Source organism: Anser cygnoides, chromosome 1 (genome assembly GCF_040182565.1).
Source record: "Anser cygnoides isolate HZ-2024a breed goose chromosome 1, Taihu_goose_T2T_genome, whole genome shotgun sequence".
Classification (NCBI taxonomy): domain Eukaryota; kingdom Metazoa; phylum Chordata; class Aves; order Anseriformes; family Anatidae; genus Anser; species Anser cygnoides.
In genome coordinates this window covers 104,837,433-104,852,277 of record NC_089873.1, presented here as the reverse complement: position 1 = coordinate 104,852,277, position 14,845 = coordinate 104,837,433, and the positions used below count along the sequence as shown (strand labels likewise).

The 14,845-nt window shown below is 49.6% G+C and overlaps 2 protein-coding genes across 4 annotated transcripts in view; one reads left to right on the top strand and one right to left on the bottom strand.

The window, feature by feature from the left end:
• Positions 1-7,238, top strand: part of LOC106048077 (alpha-2-macroglobulin-like) — a 41,385-nt gene extending 34,147 nt beyond the window's left edge. Inside the window, exons 29-36 of the mRNA XM_067005523.1 lie at positions 665-888; positions 1,473-1,691; positions 1,977-2,104; positions 2,437-2,527; positions 3,126-3,200; positions 3,627-3,729; positions 3,880-3,921; positions 4,886-7,238. Coding sequence (XP_066861624.1) covers positions 665-888; positions 1,473-1,691; positions 1,977-2,104; positions 2,437-2,527; positions 3,126-3,200; positions 3,627-3,729; positions 3,880-3,921; positions 4,886-4,911 — 908 coding nt within the window. The 3' untranslated portion in view covers positions 4,912-7,238. The remainder of the gene's footprint in view (positions 1-664; positions 889-1,472; positions 1,692-1,976; positions 2,105-2,436; positions 2,528-3,125; positions 3,201-3,626; positions 3,730-3,879; positions 3,922-4,885) is intronic.
• Positions 7,239-8,451: 1,213 nt separating this feature from the next.
• A2M (alpha-2-macroglobulin) overlaps positions 8,452-14,845 on the bottom strand; it is a 32,977-nt gene continuing 26,583 nt past the window's right edge. For all 3 annotated transcript variants that reach the window (XM_048052978.2, XM_048052976.2, XM_048052977.2), the window contains 11 exons: positions 14,514-14,670; positions 14,097-14,171; positions 13,658-13,823; positions 12,447-12,670; positions 11,652-11,870; positions 11,239-11,366; positions 10,816-10,906; positions 10,075-10,143; positions 9,548-9,650; positions 9,354-9,395; positions 8,452-8,634 (listed from right to left, as the gene is read on the bottom strand). In XM_048052978.2, coding sequence (XP_047908935.2) covers positions 8,609-8,634; positions 9,354-9,395; positions 9,548-9,650; positions 10,075-10,143; positions 10,816-10,906; positions 11,239-11,366; positions 11,652-11,870; positions 12,447-12,670; positions 13,658-13,823; positions 14,097-14,171; positions 14,514-14,670 — 1,300 coding nt within the window. In that variant the 3' untranslated portion in view covers positions 8,452-8,608. The remainder of the gene's footprint in view (positions 8,635-9,353; positions 9,396-9,547; positions 9,651-10,074; positions 10,144-10,815; positions 10,907-11,238; positions 11,367-11,651; positions 11,871-12,446; positions 12,671-13,657; positions 13,824-14,096; positions 14,172-14,513; positions 14,671-14,845) is intronic.

The following is a 14,845-nucleotide window of genomic DNA, read 5'->3' as shown; positions in this document are numbered from 1 at the left end:
AGCAATGTTTATGGCCACTCCTTCCTCCCAGCGGATGTGCTCGACACAGAACAAAGTACAGAGGATGATAAACCAGGGAAGAGAGAGATGTGCGGAGACAGAAGACAAACATACGGGTCATTTCAGAGGTGCTAGCGTAAGCTAAGTGTCTTGCAGGAAACCGCATAAAGACTCGGAACTGTTCTGGTAAAGTCAGCCTGAACAGTCAGTTTGCCCAAGCGTTGTCTGTCAGGGTGGTGGAGGAAGCGTCATCAGCACCTTCTGCCTTCTGCACCTGTGGGTGGCTCTCAAGCCCCGCTCTCATTTTCCCTCACGGAGCTTGTTACTTGTCCCACCCAGGCATCTCTACTCAAAATGGGACAGTGTCCCAGCCTGGTGCTCTATGTAGATCTCTGGCTCCTTGAGGTGTTCAAGCCTTTAAATGCCTCCATGAGCGTGGAGTTTAAGTGGAAGTGGTATCCTGGCGCGAAGACAGGGCCTCAGCACTCCGAGACTAGTTGTAAACATGCAACAAGTGAGGCGCTATTTCACCCTTCCTGTTTCATCCTGTAGTTGCATGCTGGGGGCTTTGTCCTCACCGCAGCACCAACAGGGTCAGTAACTCCTTCTGTGCAAGTAACTATTCCTTGTTGTCTTCTTTGCCCGCTCCCTGCCTCCTGTGAAGATGGGTCTGTTCACTGGCAGCGGCCTGGGAAAGAGATGGTGGCTGATCTCCCCTATTATCACTACCGAGCTCCCTCTGCTGAAGTGGAGATGACGGCCTATGTGCTCCTTGCTCACCTCACCACACAGCCGGCACCTTCCCAGGAGGAGCTGTCGTTTGCATCTCTTATTGCGAAGTGGATCAGCGGTCAGCAGAATCCCAATGGAGGCTTCTCCTCCACCCAGGTGAGCAACTTCCCTCCCCTGACCTCACACATCAATGTCAGGAGATTGTCAGAGTGTCAGAGAGCAAGGTAGGAGCACAGTAAGGTTTGCCCAGGCAGGAACTGTACCCCTGCAGTCTAGCCCCGTAGCATCTGCCGCAGCTACCAAATTCCCCAAAGGCTGGAGGCCAATATATATGTCAAGTAGAACCACTGGGATTGACTGGTATTTGGATTCATGACCTGGCTTTCTTGACAAAGAGGGACAGAACGGCAGTGGCCTGAGTGACAATGCAATTTGGAGCCCCCACCACAGTTTGCGTGTGCGCATGCAGGTGCTGCTTCCCCTGTGGAGAATGGAGTTGAAGGCTCCGCAGAGCTCCACGACAGGGAGTTGAGGGACGCGCAAGTGCTGTGCAGAGGACACAGCGAGAGAAAAGCATGTAAAAACTCACCTTTTCCATCTCTCCTTACTTGAGACTGGAGAAAGTGGAGAATGGAGGAGCAGGTGCCCACCGCCAGCAAAGGGCAGGCTCTGGGAGGACGGGTTGTGGAACGGCTGACTGGGCTAACCCGGCCCTGGGTGCCGGGACCTGTCTCTTGCAGGGCACAGTGGTGGCTCTGCAAGCCCTGTCTGTGTACGGGGCTGTCACCTATGCCAAGAGTGGAGCAGCTTCCCAAGTGACCCTGAGATCTGGAGGGGACTTCCAGCAGGACTTCCAAGTGGACCCCTCAAACCGGCTGCTGCTCCAGCGCGTGCCCCTGCCCCAGGTGCCAGGGGAGTACAGCGCAGAGGTGTCTGGTGAAGGATGCGTCTACCTGCAGGTGAGGGCGATGGAGGCAGATGCTGTCCCGGGAGGGGAGCCCCTTCCCCGGCAGGAGCCAGGGAGAGGACAGGAAGGACAAGGGAGAGGGGAGGAGTGTGGGGGAAGGCTCTGGCAGAGGAGAAAAGTGTTGGTGTGCAGGGGAGGGAGAGCGGGAGGGACAGAGCTGCGTGTGAGGGAGCTGTGAGAATGGAGAAGTGGGAGGGCTGGGCCCGGAGACGATGGTCTCTCTCCTGGGTTGTGCACGCACACACACGCTCACACAGAGCTGCTGGCTCTCCCCCAGACGAGCCTGAGGTACAACGTGCAGCCCACGCAGGAGAACGCGCCCTTCACGCTCCATGTGTACACCACCCCAGAGACATGTGAGGACTCCCGGACTCCCAAGGTCTTTGACATAGGCATAAACGTCAGGTAAGTCCGTGCTTGGTCTGAGCCTTCCTGAGAAGCCATGGGAGCTGGAGGAGCCTTGGTGGTCCAGGGTGAGCCAGTCTGGGTGGGGCAGGGCAGCCCCCCGCAAGGTGGGCCAGAAGCAGCTGGGCTGGGAGGAGAGGCTGTGGAGGAAGGGGGCGTCCTGCAGGGGTGAAGCTGTGTGGGGAGCCCAGGGCTGCAGGAGTGGGGGGTGGGCTGGAGAAGAAGGTGTTGGGCTGCCTGAAAGCGGTGGGATGTCAGGCGTTAGGGAAGAAGTGGAAGTGCCCCCAGCTTTGACATGAGGCGCTCTCAATGTTTGCTGCTTGGTTCCTCAGTTACACAGGCGAGCGCAACGTCTCCAACATGGTGATTGTTGATGTGAAAATGCTGTCCGGATTCATCCCTGTCAAGTCCTCAGTAAGAAAGGTAGGAGCCCATGTGAATTATTTCTCCAAGGATATCTGCCCCTAATCCATTCCCTTTTTTAAAGGAGTGCCTAGTTCTTTTCCTGGTATCTTTTCCAATGTTAGCCCTGCCTCACTTTTCCCCTGGTTCTTCTATCCATCTCCTGTCTCCAGATCTCCCGTGGTGCACGAGGGATTCCAGTAGAAGCAGCCCCTTCTCACACCCGTACCACTTTAGGTAGCTTGCATTAATGTATTGTGTGGACCTAAGCCTGAGATTTGGGAAGATACGATCAGGTCCAATTTCAAGTATTCAGGAGCCTCAAAAGATTTTCAATAGCTGTGAAAATGCCATTCCCTCATTACCTTTTTTACTCTTTTTTTTTTTTTTTTTTTTGTCAAGGAAGTGCAACAGCATGAGATGGTCAGAACTGAGATAAGACTTACTGTGAGGGGCTCTACACGAGTATTTGCTGATTCCTATAGGACGTATGTTCCCCATGCATTACTTCTCAGCCTCTACCTGCTAAAAGTTTCGTGATTGGAAGAAGGTTCAGTGAGTTGAAGGAGGAGTGACATCCCTTCAGGTCTGTAACCTCTTCCTTGTCTTCTCTTTCCAGCTCTCAAGCATCCAGCCTTTCCAAATCCAACGAACAGAAGTCAGCTCAAACCACGTTCTGGTGTATGTAGAGAAGGTAAGGACAAACTCAGGGTTGCAGAGGGACACACGGTGGAGCTCTGAATTACATTGGCAATACCAAGGACAAAGAAGTAGTGGAATATTAAGCACCGCGAGCCTTGTAACCATGAAACACAAACCTGTTTGCCAGTCTCCTCGTCTCTCTCGCATGGATGACTACCCCATCCCAGCCCTCAGCAGGTTTTCTCTCCGTGCCTGCACACAGATCAGCCCACACCTGCCCACCAGCCACCGGCTCCCCCAGTGTGGGGAAAGACCTCAGGGTTTCCCCTTGCCCCTCAGCCAGGCCACACACACCCCCAGGGCCCAGGGCACTGGTGGCAGGGGGAGCACTAGTGGAAGGAGGCCAGCGAGGAGACACCGGGAGAGACCAAGGCAGATGCAGAGGCACCCCTAAACCTCGCCTGCTTCCCTTCCCCAGCTGAACTATGAGACCTTGAGCTTTTCCTTCACGGTGGAGCGGGACATCCCTGTGCAGGGCCTGAAGCCAGCTCAGGTGAAGGTCTATGACTACTACGAGACAGGTAGAGACGGGTCTGGGGGTGCCCCTGGGAACGAGTACGGGGAGTTGGATATGTGGAGGTGCATGGGAGCTCTGGGGACCCACAGCTGCCCCTGGCACCCATCCCTATGCCAGCCAACAGCCCTGCTCTCTCCTTCCCCTTGTTTTCCAGATGAGTTTGCCACACAGGAGTACAGCGCTCCCTGCACCACAGGTAGGGTATGGAGAGCTCTTCTCTTCTTCAGAGTTTTCTAAATCTTCCTCACCGTGCATGAGGTTTTCCAGTCAGTGCTTATCTGTGTCTGACAGTTATTTTGAATGAGATTTTCCCAGTGCATACGCACAAATTTTGGATGCAAAACTGTGAACACAGGAGGCACAGTGGTGTTGTCTCACTGAAAACTGACTCTCCTTGAATTCTCACAGTCAGGTCCTTCTGGCTTGACTGAAGGTTATTGTCCGGTTGGTGCCCCACATCCTTCTTCTTTGAGCTCGAGTTTCGTACATCATTTTTGTTGTCTTGGCATCAGGGTATCTGCTGGACCTTCCTGAATGCTCCTGCTAGTGTAGCTATGGGATCTTGCTGATCATGGGACTTGGCTCTTCCAAACCACCTGGCACTCTGCTTCCCAGAAGTGCGCTGTCTAAATCAATAGAACAAATCAATGTCACCAGCATATATATCCCATACAGCAGCATGTCATGGTCTGACCTTCCGTGATACCGTACCATGCTCCAGAACCTCCTGCCCAAGCATGGTATACCTTTTCAATAAAGCTGTAATATGGTGCTGCTCGTAGCTCCTCATTTCCTACTCTGGGTATACAGCCATACGTGCAGCAAGAAGTCCTCATCGAGGAGGAATCCTGCACAGCCCTTACTATTGAAATGGTTTGTCCATTTTAAGAACTTGGGTTTTCCTCCCTCGTATGGTGAGAGAAAACTGCCCTAGTGACAAACCCACACCTGTACACACAGCCATGACATTTTTCGTGGCGGGAGCATAGCTGTACGGTGTGGCACCCCAGCCTGCTTAGCAATTGTATGTGGCAAAGCCTTACATGCTGGTGGCACATTGCAGCATGATACATCTTGCTCTGTCTTTCTCTCCACTTGAGAGAGGGAACTAGCATCTCTCTCTAACTCCTGTCCCCTTCCATTTTCTCTCGTCCTTGCAGAGGAAGTAGATCAGGGCAACGCGTGAGGAATACTCCAAGCTGCTAGACCCCACCTGCCTCAGTGTCACCACCATCTACAGAGAGAATAGACTGACATTTGGACAGTGCCTGCAAGGAATGAAAAATGAACTTTACAAACAAATTAACTGTACTGACCAATGATTTTTGAACAGCTTATTCCCAGTTCTGTTTCTTGCTGCTCAATCTCCAGTCACAGCTTTAATCTCTCTGGCTTCTTAGGTTGAAGAGCATCCCACCCAGCCATGCTTCCATGCCTGTGTGCAGAACTGTAAGGCTGACAGTTACAAAGATAGAAGATGATTTAAGTCAGGGTCAGCTTTTCTAATGTAGCTCTCTCCGAGATGTTTACTCCAAACGTGTTAGCTGAGATTCTGTCTAAACAATGGAGAAGGACAGGTACTTCTTGAGAGAAATTTCTCTTCCCTGGCTTAGAAACCATGACTTGATTGAATTGCCCTCTGTAGGTGCCTATCCATGTCTCTTACCTGGAGGCAGTCCAGATGATCAACTAACGTTACACAAAATAATGTGCCCAGGAGCCACTCCTTCCAGGATTGTTTCTTATTCTTAGAGGTGTGGGAGTAGACTAACAGTCTGCCCTCTTCTAAGTTAAATGTGAAGCTTAGAACATGCAAGGGGTGTTGTGGCAGTGGAGGGCCAGAGGGATATATGCATGTATTGTGCTTTCAGCTGATAACTTATAATAATAGCCTGTTCTCCAGATGAAGCTTGGGCCTTCTTGTGGAAACTTCCATGTGTTGTACCTGCTGCTTCTTGAAGGTTCCCAGGGAGTTATGAGTAAACACTGTCTTGGCAAGCAGCATGGCCTAGAAGCTAATAGCATTTACCAGTACCCTAACTATCTGAGTCTAGTATAAATAGCATGTTTATTTAAATCATAGAGCTGCTTTGGTGAAACTGTCCCTAATCCTCTTATATTAAGGTGTCTCCAGGTTGTGACTGTTTATTCTCATTAAATGCTTATTGCTAGATATCATGGCTTGTATATCCAAAGTATGCACAGATAGTTGTTGCATCCAATTTTCTCTTAGTGCGCCTATCCAGACAATGGTACTGAAAACAAATAAAGTTCTTCAGCTATTTTGCTAAATATTAATATTATTTCACGTTATCTCTTGGTGATTGGTGTTTACTCACCCAAGACCTTTTTGACACCTCATATTCAGAGAAGCCTATGAAATCAACAGGCTTCAGAGAATGCTGAGCAAAATTTCTAATTGAGCATGAATACTAATTCCATTTTTATTTGATTTAGAAATAGTAAAACCATTTCATTTCCTACCATAATTTATTTTCCAGGTGCTCAAAGCAACATAATTTTTGATTTCTGAATGAAACTGTTTTGATTTTAGACCGTTGCAATTTGCCTTTGAAGCACGTAAAGCGTGCTCCATGGGGGTAGAAATGGAATATTCAGATATTCTTGTGCTTTCCTACAGTAGCGTTGATAAAGTTTCTTGTGTCATATGCCATGGAGGGCCTGCAAACATGTGACTGACAATTCACATCCTAGTCAAGCAGAGGGATGTTAAACTACTTTACAGATGTGGGCTAGGTGGGGAACTCCAGCCAGATGATAAGTGATGTGGCTACTCATGGGCACCAATTAGGCGTTGTCTAATTTAACCTGGCAGCAGCAAAATATTGTGTTAACTCTTTCTATGGTAGAAAACCATTATCCAAATTCTGTGAATGGAACATATTCCAGAGATTTTACAGATTTTTAAACTAAATTGTCATGATGATCACTTTGTTTCATTTGAGGCAGAAAAGATGCAGCAGCATAACCATGGCAAACTACTTGCCAAAAAGCAAATGAAACTAAAGGAGCTGTTGACATCTATCTACAGGTTGCTGTAAATGAGGGTCTGTATTTGCAAACCTATGTCTGTATGCACAAGTTTGCACACCTGGCACTTTTGAACCTGCTTGCCCTTAACTACGTCTCAGCTGGGACTGTGTACCTCCAATACTGTCTCTAATAATCCCAAAGCAGGGGGGCAACTATAAAAAAAAAAAAAAAAAAAAAAAAAAGTGCCAGAGCGAACTGCTTTCCTCACAAAATGATGAGTTTTAGCTCATAGAAGGGAAAGAGGGTCTTCAGACACCCACATGGATAATGACAACTCAAAGAGCTTAAGCAACATTAAAATAAATATAAGTTATTTGCTTAATCTGTGACATAGTATTGACAACCTGGGTCTGTGCATATGAAAGAAGCTGCATGAGGGACCCCTACAGATGTGTTTGCTTAAGCTATCATTGGAAGGTTCAAAGGCACTTCTGCACACAGAGCAATTCAAACAAAATACACCACATGCCATATGACCTAGTGAGCTAGCGCTGATCTCTACTGCATCCTTGGGAGAGACCCTTGGGAGCCTAGAGAGTATGTGGTAATTTGTGTAACTAACATGCAAAAAAGTTTAACCCAAACTACCAGAGAGGGATCCAGGGCCTCTCATCTGAATTCTGTGGAACACACTAAGCCTAATTGTGAGCCTAGCTGTAAGCCTAGTTAGGAAAAAGTTAGAAACATACTAGCACTCTGGTTGATTTGTTTTGTTTCTGAAGGACATACCCAGATGATGGAAACTCGGGTATCAGACAAGCAATTTGGTAATCATCCCATACAATCTGGCCAACTATAAGAAAAAGTTCCACTCAAACTTTCGTTGCTATACCTATTCAGAGTTTATAGGTACAGTAATGTTGATACATAAGCATTAGACAAAAGAGCACAGTTATTTGGTTAAATAAAAGCTTCTACTAAAACACTCTGTCGTGCTTCCTTGGGCCATCACACCTTCTAAACTACTGTTAACTCCATGTAATACATCAGGCTAGGTCAGCTAGGGTCAGCAAGATCAGCAACTTGTCAAAGGGGAGAAAATGAAAACTGTACTAAAATTACTCAAAAGAATATAATAGACCTCCAGGCCTCCTCTAAGGGGAATAAGATAAAGTTTTCATAAAAAAATGCAACAGTTTTGGCTTAGAAGGTAGATCTTGTTTGAAATTCTGGATGATGATGTTAAGTTCCCAGTCCCTCTCTGATTTCACTTCAGCTGTTTGGAAACAAACAGACAATGTCTTCATGGGAAAGGTTTCCTTTCACAGATCCTCCCTTCACTTCTAGCTGTTCTGAAAAATCAGTTTGGACAGGTTCTACAGCCCATCTGCTGCACAGCAGTGATTTCACCACGGAATTGTGGGAGTTATATGAAGAGAGGTTTATGTCCAAGAACTATCTTGCAGAAAACACCCACATTTACAAGCAGGGAGCCAAGTTTCCAGGGCATAGTGGACCAGGCAGAATTCCCTTTCCTCCTAGAGAACTGGCAAGTATGATGACAAACCTCCCCACTGCCAAAAAATGTCTGTCTCCTGGTATTCCCGAAGACTTGCCAAACACTTTCTTGCAATGGATGGCTCTTTATCTAAATCTCAGAGCACTTCACAGTCTGAGCTGCTGATGGGAAGAGTGAAAAGGCACACTAACAAAAAATAAGGCCAGAGGCACCTTTGGAGAATCAAGACTTAATTTATTTATACTGTCACTTCTTTTTTTGGTGTTCAGGTGTCCTTATGTAACGTTTCAGTAGGCCACCTTAACGAGAAGATCCTCTAGAGGCACAGACATGTGAGCTGATCCAGCAGGGCTCACACAAGATGTGTTCTTCAAGCGTTTCCCTGTTCAGCTTTGTCTGGAGGTGTGGAAATGACAGAATGAGAGATGGTTCCTGAGGAAGCAGTATCCAGAGCCCCGGACATCTTCCCTGCGTTCTGGTGGCCCCTTCTTTCATGCCATGTGAGTTCAAGCCCAGTTAAATCCTAGGAACCTATGTCACCTAAAATTCTGAGTTGCAGATGGATTGGGAATGGCTGGACATGTTCAAGAAATCCTTGCTACAGAGATGGAAGGGGAGGCAGAGATATCTGCCTTAGAAAGCATGTGCTACCCCAGTACATGTTCTCTCTCAGCACCTGGATTTCCCAAAGAATGGGAAAAAAAAACCAAAACAAAAAACAAACAAACAAACAAACAAAAAACCACCAGGGCAGTTTGACAGGTCCCCACTGAAGACATGTCAATAGCATCACCATCTCCCCAAGACAGCTGGGAGGCAATTCTTCAACATGACATACACAGAGGAAAATACAAGTGCCTCTGTGTAAATTAAGGCAATAACATTGGGATTGAGCCTCAGTGAACAAAAAGGAAAGGCTTACACAGGACATGGGGTAGCCAGTATTGCATTCCTTCTCTGTACTAAGGTATGTCACAAGACTGCTACAGGCATAGTGAAGACATGCCCAGAGACTATATCTAGGCTGAGGATACCCCTGGTTTGCAAAGATGTTCATTCAAAAGAACCTGCAATTGGCCATACTAGAACATGTCATTTGTTCCTATGTACCCTACCTGTGGTGCAGGGAGCGCTGTACTCCTGTGTGGCAAACTCATCTGGAAAACAGAAGGGGAAGGAGAGAGCAGGGCTGTTGGCTGGCATAGGGATGGGTGCCAGGGGCAGCTGTGGGTCCCCAGAGCTCCCATGCACCTCCACATATCCAACTCCCCGTACTCGTTCCCAGGGGCACCCCCAGACCCGCACTTACCTGTCTCGTAGTAGTCATAGACCTTCACCTGAGCTGGCTTCAGGCCCTGCACAGGGATGTCCCGCTCCACCGTGAAGGAAAAGCTCAAGGTCTCGTGGTTCAGCTGGAGAAGGGAAGCAGTGGAGGTTTAGGGGTGCCTCTGCATCTGCCTTGGTCTCTCCCGGTGTCTCCTCGCTGGCCTCCTTCCACTAGTGCTCCCCCTGCCACCAGTGCCCTGGGCCCTGGGGGTGTGCGTGGCGTGGCTGAGGGGCAAGGGGAAACCCTGGGGCCTTTCCCCACACTGGGGGAGCTGGTGGCTGGTGGGCAGGTGTGGGCTGATCTGTGTGCAGGCACGGAGAGAAAACCTGCTGAGGGCTGGGAGGAAGGTACCAGTAAATCTTGAAAGGTGGGCAAAAGTCAGTATGAAATTCATTCCTACTTTTGTCAGACCCATGGTAGTTTTGAGGTCCATGTCTTTTGCCCTGAGTGGCCAAATGTCCCCATGCTTGTGTTTCTCTGACCCATTCTAGCCCCAGATGGACACTCACCTTTTCCAGATACACTAAAACATGGTTGGTACTCAACTCCGTACGTTCAATAGCTATGTGGTGTTGCAGCTGAAGAAAGAAGACCAAAATTTTACTGAGTTGAGAGTAGTCTCCCTGTGCCATTTCCACAGGCCTATGGATGGGACGCTAAGGGAATAAAATACTATGGGGAACGAGGGAACCAACTAAGTCTGCAGCATGGAACTTAGTGCCTCCTTGGTAGGGCCAAGGTCTTCCCTTCACCAGTCTGGCAAATGAAGTACTGCCTGGCTTCAGCAGAGACAGATCACTGGTCCAAACACAGCAATGGAAAAATGCAATGATAACACATTATTTCAGGCTTGCTAGTTCTGCAGTGTCATCTCATAATCTCTAATATTTTCTATGCCATGCACTTGATAAACCTCTCAAAAGGTAATCTAACAAATGAACTGTTACAGGACAAACTATAAGCCACAAGGTAAGATTTGCAAAAGGAACAAGAAAGCAATACTACTTTTGAAGGTGGTACATAAAGACAATGTTTTTAGCAGGGTATCAGAACTCAGTGATAACTGAATGCTGGAATCCCTTGTGCACCACAGGAGACCTGTAGACAGGAGACGGGTAAAAGAACCAGGGGAAAAATGAGGCAGGGCTAACATTGGAAAAGATACCAGGAGAAGAACTAGGCACTCCTTTAAAAAAGGGAATGGATTAGGGGCAGATATCCTTGGAGAAATAATTCACATGGGCTCCTACCTTTCTTACTGAGGACTTGACAGGGATGAATCCCGACAGCATTTTCACATCAACAATCACCATGTTGGAGACGTTGCGCTCGCCTGTGTAACTGAGGAACCAAGCAGCAAACATTGAGAGCGCCTCATGTCAAAGCTGGGGGCACTTCCACTTCTTCCCTAACGCCTGACATCCCACCGCTTTCAGGCAGCCCAACACCTTCTTCTCCAGCCCACCCCCCACTCCTGCAGCCCTGGGCTCCCCACACAGCTTCACCCCTGCAGGACGCCCCCTTCCTCCACAGCCTCTCCTCCCAGCCCAGCTGCTTCTGGCCCACCTTGCGGGGGGCTGCCCTGCCCCACCCAGACTGGCTCACCCTGGACCACCAAGGCTCCTCCAGCTCCCATGGCTTCTCAGGAAGGCTCAGACCAAGCACGGACTTACCTGACGTTTATGCCTATGTCAAAGACCTTGGGAGTCCGGGAGTCCTCACATGTCTCTGGGGTGGTGTACACATGGAGCGTGAAGGGCGCGTTCTCCTGCGTGGGCTGCACGTTGTACCTCAGGCTCGTCTGGGGGAGAGCCAGCAGCTCTGTGTGAGCGTGTGTGTGCGTGCACAATCCAGGAGAGAGACCATCGTCTCCGGGCCCAGCCCTCCCACTTCTCCGTTCTCACAGCTCCCTCACACGCAGCTCTGTCCCTCCCGCTCTCCCTCCCCCGCACACCAACACTTTTCTCCTCTGCCAGAGCCTTCCCCCACACTCCTCCCCTCTCCCTTGTCCTTCCTGTCCTCTCCCTGGCTCCTGCCGGGGAAGGGGCTCCCCTCCCGGGACAGCATCTGCCTCCATCGCCCTCACCTGCAGGTAGACGCATCCTTCACCAGACACCTCTGCGCTGTACTCCCCTGGCACCTGGGGCAGGGGCACGCGCTGGAGCAGCAGCCGGTTTGAGGGGTCCACTTGGAAGTCCTGCTGGAAGTCCCCTCCAGATCTCAGGGTCACTTGGGAAGCTGCTCCACTCTTGGCATAGGTGACAGCCCCGTACACAGACAGGGCTTGCAGAGCCACCACTGTGTCCTGCAAGAGACAGGTCCCGGCACCCAGGGCCGGGTTAGCCCAGTCAGCCGTTCCACAACCCGTCCTCCCAGAGCCTGCCCTTTGCTGGCGGTGGGCACCCACTCCTCCGTTCTCCACTTTCTCCAGTCTCAAGTAAGGAGAGATGGAAAAGGTGAGTTTTTACATTCTCTCGCTGTGTCCTCTGCACAGCACTTGCGCGTCCCTCAACTCCCTGTCGTGGAGCTCTGCGGAGCCTTCAACTCCATTCTCCACAGGGGAAGCAGCACCTGCATGCGCACACGCAAACTGTGGTGGGGGCTCCAAATTGCATTGTCACTCAGGCCACTGCCGTTCTGTCCCTCTTTGTCAAGAAAGCCAGGTCATGAATCCAAATACCAGTCACTCCCAGTGCTACTTGACATATATATTGGCCTCCAGCCTTTGGGGAATTTGGTAGCTGCGGCAGATGCTATGGGGCTAGACTGCAGGGGTACAGTTCCTGCCTGGGCAAACCTTACTGTGCTCCTACCTTGCTCTCTGACACTCTGACAATCTCCTGACATTGATGTGTGAGGTCAGGGGAGGGAAGTTGCTCACCTGGGTGGAGGAGAAGCCTCCATTGGGATTCTGCTGACCGCTGATCCACTTCGCAATAAGAGATGCAAACGACAGCTCCTCCTGGGAAGGTGCCGGCTGTGTGGTGAGGTGAGCAAGGAGCACATAGGCCGTCATCTCCACTTCAGCAGAGGGAGCTCGGTAGTGATAGTAGGGGAGATCAGCCACCATCTCTTTCCCAGGCCGCTGCCAGTGAACAGACCCATCTTCACAGGAGGCAGGGAGCGGGCAAAGAAGACAACAAGGAATAGTTACTTGCACAAAAGGAGTTACTGACCCTGTTGGTGCTGCGGTGAGGACAAAGCCCCCAGCATGCAACTACAGGATGAAACAGGAAGGGTGAAATAGCGCCTCACTCGTTGCATGTTTACAACTAGTCTCGGAGTGCTGAGGCCCTGTCTTCGCGCCAGGATACCACTTCTACTTAAACTCCATGCTCGTGGAGGCATTTAAGGGCTTGAACACCTCAACGAGCAGAGATCTACATAGAGCACTAGGCTGGGACACCGTCCCATTTTGAGTAGAGATGCCTGGGTGGGACAAGTAACAAGCTCCGTGAGGGAAAATGAGAGCAGGGCTTGAGAGCCACCCACAGGTGCAGAAGGCAGAAGGTGCTGATGACGCTTCCTCCACCACCCTGACAGACAACGCTTGGGCAAACTGACTGTTCAGGCTGACTTTACCAGAACAGTTCTGAGTTTTTATGCGGTTTCCTGCAAGACACTTAGCTTACGCTAGCACCTCTGAAATGACCCGTATGTTTGTCTTCTGTCTCAGCACATCTCTCTCTTCCCTGGTTTATCATCCTCTGTACTTTGTTCTGTGTCGAGCACATCCGCTGGGAGGAAGGAGTGGCCATAAACATTGCTAAGCCTTTACTAAGCAGTGGTTCGTTACAAGAAGAGCAGACCGAGGTGAGATGCTAGCAGAGTCATGCTTTTGCTGAGCACCGATGGTGTGGTGTGCAGTGCCTCCTGAGGAATCCCCTCAGAGCAGAGAAGTAGGACTGGACACTGAGAGGGAGCTGTCAAAAATGCAACCACCTTGCACAAGTGTTTCCTCTCCCTACACTTTTCCCCACCCACACAAGCCATTTCCTGCACCCACTGCCCCACCAACAAAAGCCATTTTATCAAAGGAAAAGATAAGGTCTGTGGGCTGGAAGAAAGCAACATCCCACCAGGAACGCTCACCCTTTTTCACTGCTTCCTTTTCAAGTGAGCCAAGCAACGCCTTCCGCTTCTCCTCCATTCCTGCCAGAGCAAAGGCGTACGCCAGCAGTGCCTTGGTGTACACGTGGTTTTCTTTCCCATTTGCTGCTGTTTCCAGGCAGAAGAGAGCATTACGCACCACTGAGTGCTGTGGAGAGAGAACCAATTTTTGGAAGGCTGGGAATAGATGAGGTTTGTGCCTTACTAACTACACATCATTCCCCTGGATGCTGAAGTGGGGTCTGCCAGAATAAGGTCTAGGGACATACAGAGTACGGTATTTTTCTGAAATGTCTAACATGACAGCACATAATTCCTATATCACAGGAACCAACAGCTGTGTTTTTTTTCCAGTCTGGGTCAAATTCTGGACAGTACTGCGTCATCCTAGACTGACTCAAATTAGGGTGCAGTCACATACAGTTACAGGCAGAGGAATTTCCAGCAGTGCAATAGTGATGTAGGCCGTCAGCGAGACCTCGTTGTCCACTCCACCCTGTCAGAAAAGACAAAGGTAGATGTTTAGTGACATATTTTCTCCTCTTCATTTTTTTCTACCATTGCTGTGGTAATACTTTATTCTGTACTGTAGACCCTTCAGCTTTCTTCCTCCCCATTGCTGCTCATGTGGTGCTATCATTGCCACTTTTATACTGCAGGTTTGCCTTGACTCTTCTTCCTGTCATGGCAATCATACAGAATGGCCTCTGTCTCATTACTTCTTGCCATTGACATGGGATTTCTCTATCTGCCTGGGTGCTCAAGAAGCTCAGCTGCACCCATCTGACTTATGGTCAAGTGCCAGCTTAACTAAAAGCCAACCAGGCAGGCATGCTACCTTCATGGCATTGTTCAGGAGTGTCCCAGAACTGTGGAAACAGCCATTCTCTTTCTGTTTGTAGGACAGCCACCTCAAAGCATCCTGGATGTGCCTTTCATCTATGAAGATGTGAGGCCGGGCCTGGGCAAAGGACTTCAGGACAAAGGCCGTGAGCCTGTAATGAAGAAAGAGCAGTGAGAGGGGCTGTGCAGGCCCACTGTCCATCTCATGTGCACATCACCTGTCTGGAAGAAGGCAGGAAGGCCTGGGGAATGAAAGGCCAATTAGTTGGACCACAAGTACATCTTAACTTCAAAATATCTGTCAAAAAATAGTTTCTCACCTTGATT